This window comes from Ranitomeya variabilis, chromosome 1, assembly GCF_051348905.1.
Source record: "Ranitomeya variabilis isolate aRanVar5 chromosome 1, aRanVar5.hap1, whole genome shotgun sequence".
Classification (NCBI taxonomy): domain Eukaryota; kingdom Metazoa; phylum Chordata; class Amphibia; order Anura; family Dendrobatidae; genus Ranitomeya; species Ranitomeya variabilis.
In genome coordinates, this window is record NC_135232.1 from 866240998 (window position 1) to 866260802 (window position 19805).

Sequence of the window (19805 nt, forward strand, 5' to 3'; positions counted from 1 at the left end):
AACCTAACATTATATTGGCCTTGTGTAGGGTCATAGGCATGTCCAACACATAGTTTTCTTGACAAAAATATGAAATGTCCTGTTTTGATGTTCTTACAGTATGACTTCACATTGATTTTATATACCGGTACTCTTTTTTGCCATCAATTGTCAGCCATGGGTGCACTAGTTACTAATTACAGTAGACGCTTAGTGTAAGATGATATCTGTCACTATCTTACAGTAATGCAAACTTACCAGATTTATATCTCAAGAGTGTGTGCACACAGATTGTTAGGTGAGTTTAACACCACTTATTATCATAAAGACACTCTTCACCCCACATACTAAATGTGATCACACATTACTAATGTATAATTACTATAATTAAAAGGAACCTGGGCAGTGTGATCCTGTGTACACAGGTCAAGACAAGGCTGAGGACGATGAGCAAGTGTTCTGCTCATTCACTGGGTGATCGACAGTCTGTGTACGTGGAAATATAACCATGAAACATGCAAATTGCCTCTTCTGAGAAAAAGAGGACTTAACTCTATAGTGCCACCTATTGGAAGTAGCGATCCTACAAGTCACAATCAACCCTCTAGCGAGTCGTGCAATATGACTTAGGATAAAAGCCAAATCAGTATCTCAATTCGCAGACACTGTGTTTCGGGCTGTTGGCCCTCGTCAGTGCGAAGCATGAGAACTGATTTGGCTAGGTTTTTAACAATGCTCTGTTTATGGTTATCTTGTAGTGTAAATGCCCCTTTCAAGGAATTGCCCCATGTAGAAGATTTATTACTTAATCATAGGATGATAAATGTTTAATTGGTGGGGGTCTGGCTTTATTCTCTAGAAAGGTAGGAACCAGTTCATTAATAATATCTGTTTTGGAATAAGATGTTGAGCTTGTCAATACACATATAATACTTGCGTGTTGACAACTTTTTGGCCATTTTTGTGATTCTTTGATTTTCAGTTGTGGTGTCAAACTGAGCTCTTCCTCTATACACAAAATGTGCACATCCTTATATTATCGAAATTTTGAATTAATCCATAAGAAAAAGACATTAGAGGCGCAAAGTATAGCTCCAAATGGGGATATATTTCACTCTAAAGACTGATCTTGCACAGTACCAATTGAAAAAATGACAGTGCCGTCATACCACTAAGGTCTTTGGAAATCTTACATCATTATACTCAATGTTGTTGAGCCATATTGTCACTGAAGGCAGGTATATCATATCCCTCCTTTCATCCAATTAAACCAATACCTAGTTTTGTACCATTTCCTTATATCTTCAGCAAGTTTAGATTCTTCTGTGAAATAAATGGGCTAATACCGTTATGCATCTTAGAATATTAATTAAACCCGTAAACTCGTAATCCATTGAGCGGGGTGACTGACGGTTTGATTAAGATACTCATTTAATCTACGAATTAGTCAGAGTCCTATTTTATGAAAATAAAATGCTTTTAATAACTGCAATAAGAGATTATGTCTAACTGCAATAAGAGATTATGTCAGGTACAAATTCATTGGGGAGTTCCTTGGAAATTGGGCAGGAGCTACGCCTTTAGGTGATATAAGGCAGAAGTTCCAAATAAAAGTCTGCTAACTGGAAGAAAACATAAGCTGTTCTCAATAAACACATCCAACAGAAGTCATATTAATAATCAATTACATTGAAGTGCCACCTGACACTGCCTGTTTGAAGGCGTTACCATCTGCCGATGGCATTTTATACTCCCAGTAAAACTGTTACCAGTTAAGTACACTCTCGTTGTCCAATTTTCCCTTTAAACACTGGAAAGCAGACAAGATTAATTTCCGACAGAAAATGAACGTTTCCTTGTAATGTGCAGTTTATTCTTTATAGAATGATCCAGTAAACTTTATTTTATTAAACCAGGGTGTTTTTGGCTACATAACATTTCAAATGAACACATAAGACAGCCCATTGGCTTTTATGTATGTTAATGTAAACCTAGTAATTATAGCATTTATAGAATGGTGAATTTATGCGGTGGTGAGACCACTATGATCATTTGTTTTCTTTTTCTTAGGTTACATTCAGATTTTCTGGTAGTGCTAGTGCCGACTGCCGAGAGCCACAGGACCGCAAAATACAATAAAAGTCTTTTTGGCATGGCTTTGATTTCCATAGCACTTAGGATGGATGAGATGATCTGCTACGATCCATCACTGTATATTATGATACTTTTACTGAGTTCACATTGGAACTGGATTCTATTCTAATATTTGCATTGCCTAATGATCAGTTATCACATATCCAATTATTTTTTACTAGATGGAATAGTCAAATACTACAATACACTATTCTGACATTAAAAAGGCAACAGAAAGCTAGAAAAAAATAATGTATCATGCTTTTTTCCCATGGATTTAAAAATGATGCAAAAATGTCAAGAGTATGAGTGGTTTGCAGCACCAAATCAACATACTTTAGAAACTGCACTGTGATAAGTGAACAGGACTTCTGGAAAATCACTTCAATAAAACATCTGGCCATAGCGGTAAAGTACTCCATGTGACGGTTTCCTTAATGTGTTTCTTATTCCCTATCCCATACTTAAAATATATAGCTGAACTATCATGAAATCTCAGTATCATTACCGCCAGAAGTGTGATAGACTTTGAATGCAGATCAATGAATATTTATGATGGAACCATAATGTTTACAAACAATATGGCTCCTTCTTCCTCTGCTTGGCTAAAGCTGCTCATAGACAGACATTTTGTTTCATCTAAAAAAATATATGTAAATCACACTAGCCATACCATAAAATGCATGCTAAGCTTACAGTGCATTAGATTTAAGGCCCGATTCATCAAAGCTTTTATGCCAGTATTCTGGCATGGCAACCTTTGATAAGTTGCCTAATTTTGTCTCAAATAGCAAGAAAAAAGTGGGTCGGCACTACATTTACCATAGTGGTGCTCGTGGAGAAATAACAGTAGATAAAATAGAATCCTGGCACTCACATGAATTGAAATTCATTCAATGCACATAGGGAAATCCAAATCACAGATGTTTCAACCCGTATCATTATTATTGGAAGCCTGGGATGGGCTGAAACGTCGGTGATTTGGATTATGTGCATTAAATAAACATCAATGCATGTGAGGGACTGGATTCTATCTTATCTACTGCATATTTTGGTCATAACTGGTGGATGCGCTAAAATTATGCGACTTTTGTTGTTCTCACACCATTTTTGCCCAGCTCCAACAGTGGTCAGAGCTGGGGTTGGACAGGAGCGTGGCTACCGCATCTCGTCAAATTCATGACGAGTGGCGGCGTTCACTATGCCACAAATATTGCTACAGCGGGGACTGCAGTAACATTTGTGGTGAGGCATCTGCAGTAACATTTGTGGTGAGGCATACACCACTTGTCTGGCACAGGCATCTTCATGAATCAGAAGCGTCTGACTCCAGCACATCTCCTTATCAAACCTGAAGTGAACGATGCAGGTCTTGATGAGTCAGGCCCTTAGAGTCCTGCTTCTTCAACATGCATGCAGTATATATCTGTCCTGTGGTGTACCCATTATACAGCAGGCCATAGAACATGCCATTTTTTTTTCCATTCCAACTTATGTACAAATATTTCTGTATGTCATCTTTGAAAATCAGAGACATACAAAGATATAGGATATAGCAGTAGCGTAGCTACTGGGGGGGCAGAGGGGGCCATCGCCCCGGGCCCTGTCACATGAAGGGGCCCACCGGGAGCCAGGGCCACTTCTGTGACAAGGCAGAATACAGCATAGGAGCAGAGCAGTATAATGTCTGCTCCCTTCTTGTCTGCACGCTGCTAGCACCCTAAGCACAGTGGCCGACTGCAGTCTCCCCCCTGCAGTGAATGGTTTCGCCCATCTGACCTGATGATGGAGCTTTTCCTGGCTGCAGTTTTTCTTCACTCTGTGCAGGCTGTGATTGGCTCAGGCACGCTGGGTCCTAGTGCCCACCCTGCATTTCACTTACTTCCTGGTCCTGCCTGCAGTGCAAACTTTATCAGCAAGTGCTGGGGATGGAACTTACTAGATTTATTAAATTCAGGTATGTCAGTGTGAGACCGTTGGGGTATTGTGGGGGCGGAAAGTGGGTGAGGGGGGACAGGGTACTGGGGGGTGAATGTGAGACCATTTGGGGGTTGTGAGGGCAGAAGGTGGGTGAGGTGGGACAGGGCACTGAGGGTTGGATGTGAGATGATGGGGGTATTGGGGCTGAAGTGGGACAGGGCACTGAATATTATGTTTTGTTATGATATTATATGTACTCCATCACATGTAATATTTGCTGTCTGGGGAGGCTGGAGATGGGGGGGGTAGGGGGCTTTTGATACGGACCACCTGGGTCTTTTATGAGTATTAGTATAAGGAGCCCGCATACAGTAACCAAGAGCTGCATCACATTTACAGCACCACTCCAGCAGTATTTTTTATTTCATTGCTGGAGCGGTGCTGAAAATCCACGTCCCCTGCCTCCTGTCTGATACTCACCTTCTGGCGTTTTCATCTGTTTTTGTCTCCGCTCGGCTCCGTCTCCTGTGGTTTGTGACCTGTCCGAGGCTCCAGTGTTTCATGGAGCAGCGCAGAGGTCACTAATCAGTGTGAGTCTGTGGGAGCCTCGTTCTGGCCTCCTTCTCACTCTCAGGCTATGTGCTCACGGTGCGGATTGGCTGCTGTGGATTCGCAGCAGTTTTCCGTCTAGTTTACAGTGCCATGTAAACCTATGGAAAACCAAATCCGCAGTGCATATGGTGCGGAAAATATCGCGCGGAAATGCTACGGAAAATACAACGCAGCATGTCAATTCTTTTTGCGGATTCCGCAGCATTTTACACCTGCTCCTGTATAGGATTCTGCAGGTGTAAAAATGCATGTGAAATCTGCACAAAAAACACAGGAAATCCACGGTTATTCCTGCATACGAATCCGCAACAAGTGCACATAGCCTTATAGTCTTACATTGAGCGCTTGTGACATAGCTTCTAACTTCTGGCCAGTCAGAAGCTGCGCTCATAAGTTTGAGCAGCGGCACTGCAGCAGTGCCACAAAATAGTGATTACGCCGGAGCATGAGTAAATGACCGGGCCATCCAAATCATGACAGGGAGCTGTGAGTCCATTACACTGTGTATATGGGAGCTGCGTGCCCATCATACTGTGTATAAGGAAGCTGTGCACACATCATAGTGTGTATAAGGGAGCTGCGGGCCAATCATACTATATATAAGGGAGCTGCGGGTCCATCATACTGTGTATAAGGGAGCTGCGGGCCCATCATACTGCGTATAAGGGAGCTGCGGGTCCATCACACTGTGTATAAGGGAGCTGCGGGCCCATCATACTGTTTATAAGGGAGCTGCGGGTCCATCACACTGTGTATAAGGGAGCTGTGCACACATCATACTGTGTATAAGGGAGCTGCGGGCCCATCATACTGTGTATAAGGGACCTGCGGGCCCATCATACTGTGTATAAGGGAGCTGCGGGTCCATCACACTGTGTATAAGGGAGCTGTGCACACATACTGTGTATAAGGGAGCTGCGGGTCCATCACACTGTGTATAAGGGAGCTGTGCACACATCATACTGTGTATAAGGGAGCTGCGGGCCCATCATACTGTGTATAAGGGAGCTGTGCACACATACTGTGTATATGGGAGCTGCAGGCTCATCATACTGTGTATATGGGAGCTGCAGGCTCATCATACTGTGTATACGGGAGCTGCTGGCCCATCATAGTGTGTATAAGGGAGCTGCCGGTCCATCATACTGTGTATAAGGAAGATGTGCACACATACTGTGTATATGGGAGCTGCAGGCTCATCATACTGTGTATACGGGAGCTGCGGGCCCATCATACTGTGTATAAGGGAGCTGCGGGCTCATCATACTGTGTATAAGGGAGCTGTGGGCCCATCATACTGTGTATAGAGGAGCTGTGGGCCCATCATACTGTGTATAAGGGAGCTGTGGGCCCATCATACTGTGTATAAGGGAGCTGCGGGCCCATCATACTGTGTATAAGGGAGCTGCAGGCCCATCATACTGTGTATAAGGAAGCTGTGGGCCCATCATACTGTGTATAGGGAACTGTGGGGGACATCATACTGTTTGACAGGAGCTGCAGGCCCATCATACTGTGTATAGGGAACTGTGAAGGCATATTGTGCATATGGGAGCTGTTGGCCCATTACACTGTATATAGGGGAGCTCTGGGGGGCATTATACTTTCTATAGTGGAGTTCTGTCAGCATTATACTGTGTATAGGGGAGCATTGGGCTCATACTATCTATAGGGGAGCAGTGGGAACATCATACGGTGTATAGTGGAGTTATAGAATAATCATACTGTGTATAGGGGAGCTGTGGGGGCCTTAGACTGTGTATAGGGAAGCTTTAAGCTCACCATAATGTGTATAATGGAGCAGTACATGGGGGAACTTAGTGGACATTATTAAATGTTAAGTGGGCACTTAAGCATCGTTGTTATAGGGGCACTCAGAGTATAGTGACCATCAAAGTTGTATATGGTCACAATATGGCGGTAAAATCAATGTTCGTTTTTGTATATAGATTTATTTTCAATAACAGAGCAGTCATATTCTGAGGTTCCACTATATTCACAATTAGAGTGCGCAACCGTAGCTGTAATCAGGGTTAGTTGGTTAGGGGCCCACTCAGATGTTTCGCCCCCCCTAAGTTGAAACCCTAGCTACGCCTCTGGGATATAGTATTACTCTATAGACTACTTTGGGTGCCAATGGCACTTGCATGGAGCCATAATTATGTCTCATGGCTAAATATTTATTAAAAAAATCTAATACATGATCAGTTTGCATGAGAGATCCTGGTCAACGATGAATAATATACAGTTTAAACTGTTAAAATAGGCAGCATTAACTGTAATTATCTCAAATATATGGTTAGCTTTATCCAGAAAATAATAGTTGACAGAATGACTTAAAGCAAATCTGAAGTGCTGGGTAGTGGACTTAAACTTATGTGTAAAGATAGACTTAACATAGCAGAAAGAAACTTTTACTGCTTATGTAAATAAGCTTGCAAGTGCTCTGAGGGTGGTCCCAAGTCTGACAAGTACTTCAGATCCTGTTAGGGTTGGCGGAATGCACTGAGTAAATATATATTGAATAATAGGTGCGTTCGCAACCCGAGGTCCACCGTGCAGGAGAGAAACCCGCTGCCAGCAGATGGCGGCACCATATGGCGGTATAAGCGAACTCTGTTACTTCACAGAGAAGCTTGAGAAAAGAGAACGCTGTGTCCTGTTAACCTCACAGGGGAACAGCTAGCAAATAGAGTCAACAGTGGTTGTCACCACCTCGCGGTCCGGGGTGCCTACTTTCTCTTCCCCACCTGTTCTTACCTCCTCCGGTCCTGTCCTGAGTCAGCAGGGTCACGCTCCGGTCGTCCGCCGGCGCTCCGGGGTCCGTCCCTGCAGACATGCTGCCCGGATCCTTGCTCCCTTGTCTGCTGCACTTCCTCCCTCCTCTCCCTCTCCTAGGGAGTGCATAGGGGCGGGCAGGCGAGCTCTCTGGCTTCTTAAAGGGCCAGCCCGACCCTACTCACCACCCCTCCTCCCGGCCTATCACTTGGAGGCTGGAGGGATAAAAGGATCTCAGTCACTCCTGGTCGCCGCCTGGGCAACTTCTATCATCCTGAAGTTGCTTCTCCAGGTCTGGTCTTGCTTGTCTTTCCAGCCCCATTTCCCTGTCTTACTCTGTGTACCTTTTTTCCCTAGGTTCGAGCCTGTCTCCTCAGCATCCCTAGTCCCGGATCCTGTGCAGGTCCCTGAAGTCTTCTGCCTGCTTCCAAGTTCCTCATTCTGCCCTGTTTTTTCTCTTCATTTCTTCCCTACCTCCTAGGTCGGTTTAACACAGGTGTCTGCCTCATCGGACCCTCTATTGGTGGTCAAGGGGAAATCCCTGTATAGGGGTCACTCCAAGCCTTGGACTCCTTAGAGGCCCTCTGGTGTTTTGGTCCTGTGGCCTTCCTTTGGGGTGTCTTTCCTAGTATATGTGTATTTCAGTACAATAAAGCTTTTTGAACCTGCTTTACTAGTCGGGCTCTCACTTCCTGGTATCAGCAACCGTTGTATTTGCGGTCCAGTGGGTCCACCCGATAGATCCATCTATAGGGCATGACAGTGGTCATGCAGTCAGCAAAGCTTACACACAACTCCTCACCGGAGGTGTCGGTATTCTAGGGGCTTATTTCAGCCAGGCCCTGAATCCACTCACACAAAACTCCTCACCGAAGGTGCCGATATTCTAAGGGCTTATTACAGCTGAACCCTGAATCCACATGCATAAGACCACACTGGTGCAGAGCACATAACTTTAGTTGATACTAGCGCATGGCCGTGCAGCCATGCAAAGCTTTTATAGCTGCAGCAACTTCAGGACCTTCCTAGAGGACCAATGGGACTTGCTACAGTACCTGAGCAACTTCAGGACCTTCCTAGATGACCAATGGTAGCAGCTGCAGTACCTGAGCATGTGACCCCTGACCTCCAATGAGAGGTCTTACCTTGGGCATGCTCAGAAGGGGAAAAGCAGGACTTAGTCCCAGAGATGTCTGCTCACCACTGACCAGTACTGGCTACAATGGCTGAGCCTGGAAAGGCAGCAGTAACCATCTGCACAGTATCAGGCTAGCAGGCTCCACTGCGGCTGGAGAATGGGAGACCGCAGCAGAGATGGCCCGAGATTCCCCCTGTGCAAAGGCTGGAACTTGACCCCTAACAGATCCCCCTTGGTAAATCCTGACCAAAAATCCTTGACCTTGATTGATGGCTCAGATCACTGTCCTGACATCACTGTGTCTGGAGCCAAATGTGCTGGTAGAGGCATTAATTAAGGTGAAAGGGACAATTTGGCTGTTGACTACTGAGAGAAGCAGGGGACATTTGCTGTGCTTCAAAGTACCCTGGAGGAACTTAAAAAGATCACTTATTGATATAAAGTTGTATCTACAATGTTAAGTCTAATGAAGTCGAAGAAGGTATGTTTGCACATGTCAGCTTGCAAGTTCCTTTCTTAGTGCTGGTCAAGTAAGCAGAGACTATGTGACCAGTTTCCTTAACGAGGAAACTTAGCAGTGATCCATTAAAACACATGGATTAATGTTATTCTAAAAATAATAGTCATGAGTACATTCTAAATTTGTAATGTGCTGATTTTATTGCCTCAATATTGACTATAAGGTTATTAGAAATGTCTCTTCTATGGCTTTAACAGATTAAACTTGTATCCTGGAATCAAAGGGTTGTTTTGCTGGGAGACATCCACCCAATTGACACAAGTCACTTGGTTGAACGAGCATAGCTCATAAGGAAAGGAGATAACTTGACTTTCACTGGTTGTCAACCCTCAGGGCTTTCTATGAATAACTACCCATGATCTTACTTAATTCTTACAACCAGGAGACCCTCTGGGCACGGTGCACTACTCTGCAAATTAACAGTGTGAGAAATGAATTGCAGCTTCTGCAAATTTGTTTTGTTTATACCTGAAGCCAAGTCTAAATCCAGCCAGAGTTATGGACGTATGGCTCTTCTTCACATACTGCATTCATTTTAGATCATTTCCCTTCTTTAAAACCAACCATTAAAGCATCATTTCTTGAATTGTGTCATAAACAGAAATCTTCAGCCAGTAAATTTAATGGAATTGTTATCTCGTCCTTAAATCCGACCAAGTTACCTGACATCTTTTTTTTAATTTAAATTATCTTACTAGCTTTGGCACACCGCATTAATAAGAATCGTGTTACGGGATTCATATTCATTAGTGTTCTCTCCTTTGTGTTGGTAATAGTATTCAATGGATTCTACAAGGAAGAACCATTAAGCTGCTCTCAAATCTGGATGTTTGATCTTCTGCATGACTTCAAAAGTTAGAAAGAAAAAATGAGAATAGCTCTTTTGAAAGTCAAATGTGCATGCATTTTTTAGTTTGCCAAGTGTTAATTGGTGCCTGCTCTAAGCCCTGGTACAAATGCAATTCGAAGTCAATTAGCTGGCAATCAGGAACCCTTGCTTCTTGACAAAGTGTACTAGTATGTTATAAAGTATTAAAGGAACAATCATTACCACCTCATATAAGTCCTTACATCCTGATCTTCTTAAGATGCACTCACCAGCCACCTGGGCCACACTGACACCGCAATCATAGCCTTGCTGGCTAATTACCACACCAAAGGAAAAGCTTTATCATTTCTTATTTCATTATCAAAGAGTTTGATGGCGCATCCAGAGCTGTCCCTGCCGTGTGAATCTGGGACGCCTTCATTTGAAAAAAGTTCTTTTCAAGATTTCCACCTGTAACGTGCACACTGGGGAATTATATAGGAAAACAAATATGATACACTCAAACATTAATTTCTTCTTCAAGTCAATTTGGCATCTCAGCTGCTGCTATTTATCAAGCGCTCATATATTACCGTGCTGTTTGGAAAAGATAAAGTCAAAGCTTAGAATAAACTGGGCAAGTTCTACTGGTTCTTCCAGTGATAGAGAGCTAAGAGAACACATGTTGGGCAGATAGTATGAATGCTGTATGCTACAGTCTGCATAACAAATGTCAAAAAATTCAGTGCACTGAAAACGATGCACTCATTACTAAGGGGCAATCACACTCTACATTTCTGTGGGTTAAAGGGAGTCTAGCAGCTGTTTTGACATGGGTAATTGCTGACAGTGCTAAATAAAAGAGGTTTAGAGGTGTTAACTCTACACTTTTATACTGCTTTGGTAGCAGCATGAAAGTAAAAAAAGGAAGTTTCACTCTGGTTTGTGCTGCTTCTGCTAGTGCTCCAAGACTAGCCCCTAAGGATGAAGTGCTCTTAGGTCTCTGATTTATGGGCTCCATAGCGCCTCTATCCTGCTTTTGAGTGACAGCTGTTGTGTCCAATCTGGAACCCATTATAGAGCGCGGGAAGGACTTCAGTCTTAGTGCATACTGGTAAAACAGTAGAGAAAGGCATGAGAAAACTGCACAGATCTCCAATGTAGCACCATCAGCAGTATTTTATGGTCAAAACTCCACTCCTGACAAATGCCTTTAAAAGTCCAACTGGGTTGCGGTTAGCAGTGGGGTACCACAGGGGTCAGTATTGGGCCCTCTTCTTTTTAACATATTTATTAATGACCTTGTAGGGGGCATTCAGAGTAGAATTTCAATATTTGCAGATGACACTAAACTCTGCAGGGTAATCAATACAGGGGAGGACAATTTTATATTACAGGATGATTTATGTAAACTAGAAGCTTGGGCTGATAAATGGCAAATGAGCTTTAATGGGGATAAATGTAAGGTCATGCACTTGGGTAGAAGTAATAAGATGTATAACTATGTGCTTAATTCTAAAACTCTGGGCAAAACCGTCAATGAAAAAGACCTGGGTAAATGGGTGGATGACAAACTCATATTCAGTGGCCAGTGTCAGGCAGCTGCTACTAAGGCAAATAAAATAATGGGATGTATTAAAAGAGGCATAGATGCTCATGAGGAGAACATAATTTTACCTCTATACAAGTCACTAGTGCGACCACACTTAGAATACTGTGCACAGTTCTGGTCTCCGGTGTATAAGAAAGACATAGCTGAACTGGAGCGGGTGCAGAGAAGAGCGACCAAGGTTATTAGAGGACTGGGGGGGGTCTGCAATACCAAGATAGGTTATTACACTTGGGGCTATTTAGTTTGGAAAAACGAAGACTAAGGGGTGATCTTATGTTAATGTATAAATATATGAGGGGACAGTACAAAGACCTTTCTGATGATCTTTTTAATCATAGACCTGAGACAGGGACAAGGGGGCATCCTCTACGTCTGGAGGAAAGAAGGTTTAAGCTTAATAACAGACGCGGATTCTTTACTGTAAGAGCAGTGAGACTATGGAACTCTCTGCCGTATGATGTTGTAATGAGTGATTCATTAATTAAATTTAAGAGGGGACTGGATACCTTTCTGGAAAAGTATAATGTTACAGGGTATATACACTAGATTCCTTGATAAGGCGTTGATCCAGGGAACTAGTCTGATTGCCGTATGTGGAGTCGGGAAGGAATTTTTTTCCCCATGGTGGAGTTACTCTTTGCCACATGGGTTTTTTTTTGCCTTCCTCTGGATCAACATGTTAGGGCATGTTAGGTTATGCTATGGGTTGAACTAGATGGACTTACAGTCTTCCTTCAACCTTAATAACTATGTAACTATGTAACTATGTGGATTTACCATTTCCTTCATGTTACATTTTTTAAAGGAATCTTAAAAGGGTTGGACAGATTTTTTTTTTAACTTGAATGCATTTGTTTTTGCTAAAGATAATTTTTACAATTGGGGTTTGTTATAAATTTCGCACCGTTTTTGTTTTACGGCTCTTTCTTTCAATGCGACATCAACTTTAGTCTGTGATCATAAATCATCTGAGAGAGCTCAGAAAAAGACAGATAAAAGAGATGTAAATGTTCCTGTTACTGTGATTGGTGGATTCCCAATTAGAGGTTGGCCGCTATCTCTTATTTCTGCAGCTTTCTTCGCAAACTGACCGGTACTTCTAACCATAAAATGGCTGCTGGAGGGGGAGCATGTGCCCAGGGCAGTCCACATCCTCCAATAGAAAAGCAGATTCTCCCATGTGAGGTGTTTTGCTGTTGGAGGAGGCTGATGGAGAGGTTTGGTCACGTCAGACAGGAAAGTTTGTAATTTGTTTTCATTTCTTTTGTTTTTTCAGCTACTCTCAGCCGATTTATGGCCACAAACTACATTAAATGTTGAATGTTGAATGTGCCGGGAAACATGGAACATGTAAAAGCCAAATGGTGCAAAATGCACAGAAATGTAAGATATACATATTACTCTTAGTTCTTTCTGGGCAATACAAGTCTTCACAGCGTAATGCTGTAATATTTCACTAAATATTACGATATGTTACTTTACATGAGTCTTCCCGTAGGTTTTTATACTTCATGTGGAAAAGCCAATATGAAGTAAGAAAAAACACCATAATACACTTCCTGTTCCAACAGACTCAGATGAACTGAAAGTAATAATTTCCTGACCACCAGTCACCTAAGGCTACTTTCACACTGGTGTTTATTGTCCTCCGTCGCAATGCGTCATTTTGGTCAAAAAACGCTTCCTGCAAAAGTGCTTGCAGAATGCGTTCTTTGTCCATAGACTAACATTAACGACGCATTGCGACGAATTGACACACGCCGCAACTGTCGTGCGACGGTTGCGCCGTGTTGTGGTGGACCGTTGGCTGCAAAAAACGTTACATGTAACGTTTTTTGCTGCCGACGGTCAGCTTTTTCCGACCACGCATGCGCGGCCGGAACTCCGCCCCCACCTCCCCGCACTTCCCCGCACCTCACAATGGGGCAGCGGATGCGCTGGAAAAATGCATCCGCTGCCCCCGTTGTGCGGCGCAGAGAACGCTAGCGTAGTTAACCTCGGCCCGACGCACTGCGATGGGCCGAGCCCGACGCTAGTGTGAAAGTAGCCTAACCCTGCAGCCAATCAGTGGCCTCAATGGTCAGGTCACTGGTGGTCATGGGTTCATTGCTTCTGGTCTTGTGAGTGTCAGAGCATAAGTGCTTGTGAAGGGAGTAAATTCTGGTGGTAAATGTGTCTTCTTCTTCATGTTGTGGTTCCCCTGTGGCCCCTTTGGGCGTGATAGCATGATTTGCAAGAATCAGCATCATCACCAAGTCTCTGTAAAACTTGCTCATGCATCTTTCTATTCCACAGGCCATTGCACCTCTTAAGCCGGGTGTATGCTCCTTAGTTTCAGAGCGCACTGTGTATATCCAGAAACAGAGAAGAAGCCTGAAGTCAACTGAGGAGCTGAAGTTCGAGCTTCTTCTCCACGGTCATTCTCAGTGTGCTTCTAACATGTTAAAATGACTTGTGGGAAAGAAAGTTAAACCCATGCGCAAGAGCTGACGATGACGCTGGCTCTTCCAAATCATGCTATCACACCCATAGGGACGTGATAACATGCTGAACAGAACAACTAGTCTGGGGAATCTAACGCCCCATCGAATAGTCAAAAGGTTAATTTTTCTATGATAAAATTACTTTAGAAGTACTTTTTTAAAGATCTGTCTATGTGTCAAACAATGAAGGGTTTGTTAGGCAGGATGTTTATAAAGGAACAGAGAAATTCTGGTGTTTTGGAGGGCACGGGGGACCTGTCAAGTTGCCTTTAAGGAATTCTATATAATGTCTGTAATTTAATAAAGAAGAGGGTTCCTAGATGTTAACGTATAAACTGTGAAGTTAAAAGAAGCTAAAAAATCTATTAAATGGAAAAAATATTTATGACAGTCTAAGCAGACTTTTAAAACTGTTGGTCACTTGTAAAAGGTGAGGAAACGATCAACTGTGGAACCTAAACATTTCTACTTCTGTCCATTAAAAACTGTTTATAGGAACATAAAAAGTATATTGCACAATGCCTATAACATTCCAAATAAAGGGTATGTCATAAGAAGTCATCTGCTCCTTTCATTGTCATCGCATAATACTTCTCTATAACAGGTGAACATGTCCCTGTACACAGAGAAATAGATAAGATCAGGCTGCAGAAGAGATTAACATTACAGCTGTTGTGACGATGACCCGCTTCATAAAATGTATTAAGGATCAGCAACTATATTAGGAATAAAAAAAAACCTCCTCTATAAGCTGTTGGTGGGTGTTTTTCTTACATTTTCATTTAATCCTTGCGCTTAGATAAGAGATTTAGCCTATGTTTATGACTTTTCATTTTCTACTAACATGCAGAAACTTAGATATCATCAGAATGAGCAGGACAACACTAAAGGAACAGCACATGTCCAGAAATAAACCTTATAAACAAGGTAAATTATATTAATGATTATCTAACCCTCTCGGATTATTCTTCCTTGCACTTCAAAGGGTACATAAGAAAAGTATATCACTTTGAAGTGGATCAAAGTTTGTCATGAAGTCTGCGAATTTTCAGTTTGGTAGAGATTTGGAATTTTTCACTTGTCATTTAACCCATACTTGTTTGGGAATGCACTTGTTAAAGTTGAGCTTTCCCACTACTGAACCTGTTAATATACATAGAAAAAATCATTACACTGTCTTACACATTCTCCCTGGGACCATCGCTGAATCTCCACCATCCTTGCTCCCATTTACTATTGTTTTCTGTATATGTCTTGCATACAGTAAGAATTCTTTCAAAAATAGTTTATTTCTATCAATTAACAAAACACAAAAGATAATAAAAGTCTAAGAAGGTCAGATCTGGAGACATTGGTGGCCATTCAACTGGCCCACGATGACCAATCTACTTTCCAGGAAACTGTTCATGTAGGAATCCTCAGACCTGACACCCAAGATGGTGCACCACCACATTATGGGCATCAGGTCCGAGCATTCATACATGAACAGTTTCCTGGAAAGTGGATTGGTAGTCATGGGCAAGTTGAATGGCCACCAAGGTCTACCGATCTGACCTCCTTAGACTTTTATCTTTGGTGTCATCAGAAGGCAACTGTCTATGCTGTGAAGATGCGAGATGTGCAGCAGCTGAAACAATGGATACTGGAAGCCTGTGCTAGCATTTCTTCTGCGGTGTTGCTATCAGTGTGTCAAGAGTGGGAGAAGAGGGTTGCATTGACAATCCAACACAATGGGCAGCACTATGAACACATTTTAGAAGTGGTCATAAACTTGTAAATAACTCATGAAAGATTAAAGTTATGTTAAAACCAAGCACACCATTGTTTTTCTTGTGAAATTCTCAATACAGTAAATTTGTTGTGTCACATGACCCTCTTCCCATTGAAAAAAATAAAGTTGGATCCAAAATGGCCGACTTCAAAAATGGCCGCCATGGTCACCACCCATCTTGAAAAGTTTTTTCCTCTCATATACCAATGTGCCACAAGCAGGAAGTTGATATCACCAACCATTCCCATTTTATCTAGGTGTATCCATATAAATGGCCCACACTGTAAAATAGAAGATGGAATCTAATCATGTAAGTATGCACACACACATACTGTACATACATAAGTACAGATGTGCTCAAAAGTTTACATACCCCGGCAGAATTTTTGCTTTATTGGACTTTTTTCAGAGAATATGAATGATAACACCAAAACTTTTTCTCCAGTCATGGTTATTGGTTGGGTGAAGCCATTTTTTGTTAAACTATTGTGTTTTCTCTTTTTAAATCATAATGACAACCCAAAACATCCAAATAATGGATAAGCTGCTGTATTACTTACTTCAGCTATCGGGATTCCTTCAGGTGGTCGACATTGCAAAAGAACTTCTTGTTCTAAAGACACCTCCTTTCCAAGAGGCTCCTGCTCAAAGGTCTTCCTTAAGTCTAGGAAAATGAGACAGATTTTCAGCAAACTTTTTAGTATTGTCGTGAAATATATTGTATTTTTTGTTAGCATATTATATAAATGTGTCAATTTTTTTTGTCATACTCAGCATAATGTAAAATATTTAAAATGCTCGAAAATAATGAGAGATTTTCCTAAGAGTGGTTGCTTTTGTGCTCAGTATTAAAATGGTTGTCCAATTTAGACAATCCCATGTTCGAATAAAGCAAATGATTTTCACTGATACCAATAAAACAAATTTAAATCAATTTAATGCATGATAAGGAGAAGTCAATTGTTGCTGATGCTCATGTTTCTTGCTCCTAGAGAGGGATCCAGATTGGACCATATACCTCTTAAAGGGAACATGTCACCCCCAAAATCGAAGCTGAGCTAAGCCCACCGGCATCAGGGGCTTATCTACAGCATTCTGGAATGCTGTAGATAAGCCCCCAATGTAACCTGAAAGATGAGAAAAAGAGGTTAGATTATACTCACCCAGGGGCGGTCCGATCTGATGGGCGTCGCGGTCCGGTCCGGGGCCTCCCATCTTCTTACGATGACGTCCTCTTCTTGCCTTCACACTGCGGCTCTGGTGCAGGTGTACTTTGTCTGCCCTGTTGAGGGCAGAGCAAAGTACTGCAGTGGGCAGGCGCAAGGAAAGGTCAGAGAGGCCCAGCGCCTGTGCACTGCAGTACTTTGCTCTGCCCTCAACATGGAAGACAAGTACACCTGCACCGGAGCCGCAGCGTGAAGACAAGAAGAGGACGTCATCATAAGAAGATGGGAGGCGCTGGACTGGACTTCGACACCCATCAGACCGGACCGCAGCAGGACCACCCCTGGGTGAGTATAATATAATGTATTTTTCTCATCTTTCAGGATACATCGGGGGCTTATCTACAGCATTACATATTGCTGTAGATAAGCTCCTGATGCCAGTGGGCTTAGCTCACCTTCGATTTTGGGGGTGACAGGTTCCCTTTAAGCAGATATGGAGAGATTGCTTGTCTGAAATATTAGGTTTTGCATGACTAGGTGTCAGTGTATGACTGAGGTGCCAAGGGCCCACCAGTAACATTTACTCTGGGAGCTCTCTATTCAGCTATATTAAATATTATATTGCCCTTGTTAAGACATATGCCTATGTTTCTATATAATAATTAGCTAGGTAGCTTGTTAAATGATTGATAAAATGTAGTGAATCAACTGTATTATGACCACTATTAGTCACATAGAGCGGTGCACAGGAGCCTACCTGGGGATTTACCTGTTCTCCTGTGGGCCAATCCAAGCCTGCTTGGAGTACTGGAGTATTTGATGGTTTGTATAAAGTATACAAGTGAATAAAATTGCTGAAAGGTAAATGCATTTTTTCACTCCAGAAAGTAAACTTTAATAAAGTGCACATGAGTTATTACCAGTTTATATCATTTTTTATCATTTTCAAACACTGTCAAAACCCATATGCTTTGTACAGGGAGTTTAATTATGAAGCCTAGGAAGCTGAACTATAGAAGATGTGTCAGACAGAAGTTAAATGTCAATGTTGATAGTTTACATTAAACAAAAAGTCAAATGCCACAACTGTGCAATCCTTATTGAATTCTCCATGGATGGTTGGAGACTAGATATATAGCCAGTTGTGTGCAAACAGTAGGAGAACTTTTAAAGGGAGATAAACACTCTTTGTGCAATTGCATGCAACGATCATGTCAGCAGGTGTAGATGCAATTATTTCACGTGATTATAATACTCATACATCCTTTCTTAGACCTTTACAAGTTTCTCTGTTATTTATCCTAGAAATATATGTATACATTGAATGCTGGGTAATCATGTCAATAGTGTGTGTAACGACACATTCTGACACTGTCCAATCAGAGTTAACAGTGTAGTAAATATACAGTAGTTTAAGACCTTCTGGTCGAAACGCGTTGGTTTTGTTGACTGAGCTGTTCTTTCTACATTTATGTCCCTGAAATAAACTTGAAGATTTTAGTCCACTTGCGGAGTGTTGGACATCCGCTTACCGCCAGTGTAGTAAGTATAGGGACATCCCCAAATGACAGAGGGGATGGTAATTCCAATTCGTAACCCCATTCATACATTTCCAAGAGAATTAGCACAACCCATTGGTCTACAAAAGTATGTTTCAATATTATATCATGGGAAATACATGTAAATGTTGTACCAGACATGTGAGGCCAGAGGACAGGTCCTCTGTAACATTACGATAAGTAACTGATGTGCACATTTTTATGTAGCCACTGCGTAAAAGAAATAACCAGATGGATCTAATTTAGAAGTTACATGTTTAAATTCCAGTGCTTCCAATCCATCTGCATGTACAAAGGTTAGTGCCCGTAATGAACTATTTATTAGATTTACATTAGAGCCGTCTGTTTACTTAACTGCCATCTGCAGGTCACTGATTTACACAGGCAAGGAATAACCTTTTCACCCACTACTGGCATCCATATTTTAGCTAAGTAATACCTTCTCAGATTTAAAGATTCCAGTCATTAGGAACATATGGTTTTGGGATCAATGAAACATAATATCCTTTCCAGTCTGGGCTGTTGATGGTTTACTGGTACATGTAATATTACCATTTACCCATTATACATATGATACGGACGATCTGGTTGCACAGTTCATTCAGACCCTTAACTGACAACATCATCATTGATAATATATCCATTTTCTACATGACTCTGTCATTGAGCAATTCTTCCAGATAATGCAATGATGATGCATTTATATGGGAAATCAGTGATTTTGATGGAAGATTATGCAAAGGTTACAGTTTGTAAATACTCATTATACACAAGAACACATATGTAATATTTATGCTGTAGCCCCACAAAGGAAGGTTTTAAAGTTTTCTTTTCTGTTGTATTAGGTTTGCATAGAGATCCTCTGAAGCCCTGTTCCCCCAGGCAGATATATATTTTCCTTTAAGACATGTGCAGGAAAGTGAATATCTAGAATACAGGGCAATAAATCCATAGAACTTGCATGTTTTTGTTCAGTATCTGGGACACAATGACTATGATATAAAGTATATAGAACAGTAAGATGGAGTAGAATATATACTAATGGGGTCCTCCTTAATTGAATGCTCTCTCTAATGCAACAAGATAGGTGGTACACACACTACTGATCTATTGTTAAATGAAACCTATATATGGGACTTATATTCCCAATATTCAGTGATACCAATATATGGAACATACAGATGTGTACTTTCTTACTATTCAGCTTGTCTTGACTCATCTCAAGATGTGTGTGGCCACCCAGTGGCCATGTTGTCAGTCGCGACAATATATTACTATTTATTTTTAGAGCACCATACAAGATACAAATTTAAACTAACGTGAACA

At 41.8% G+C, this 19805-nt stretch overlaps 1 protein-coding gene across 2 annotated transcripts in view; it reads right to left on the bottom strand.

Moving 5' to 3' along the window:
• Positions 1–19805, bottom strand: part of UNC5C (unc-5 netrin receptor C) — a 530679-nt gene that overhangs the window by 137032 nt on the left and 373842 nt on the right. For both annotated transcript variants that reach the window (XM_077277392.1, XM_077277402.1), the window contains exon 5: positions 16315–16418. In XM_077277392.1, the coding sequence (XP_077133507.1) occupies positions 16315–16418 (104 nt within the window). The remainder of the gene's footprint in view (positions 1–16314; positions 16419–19805) is intronic.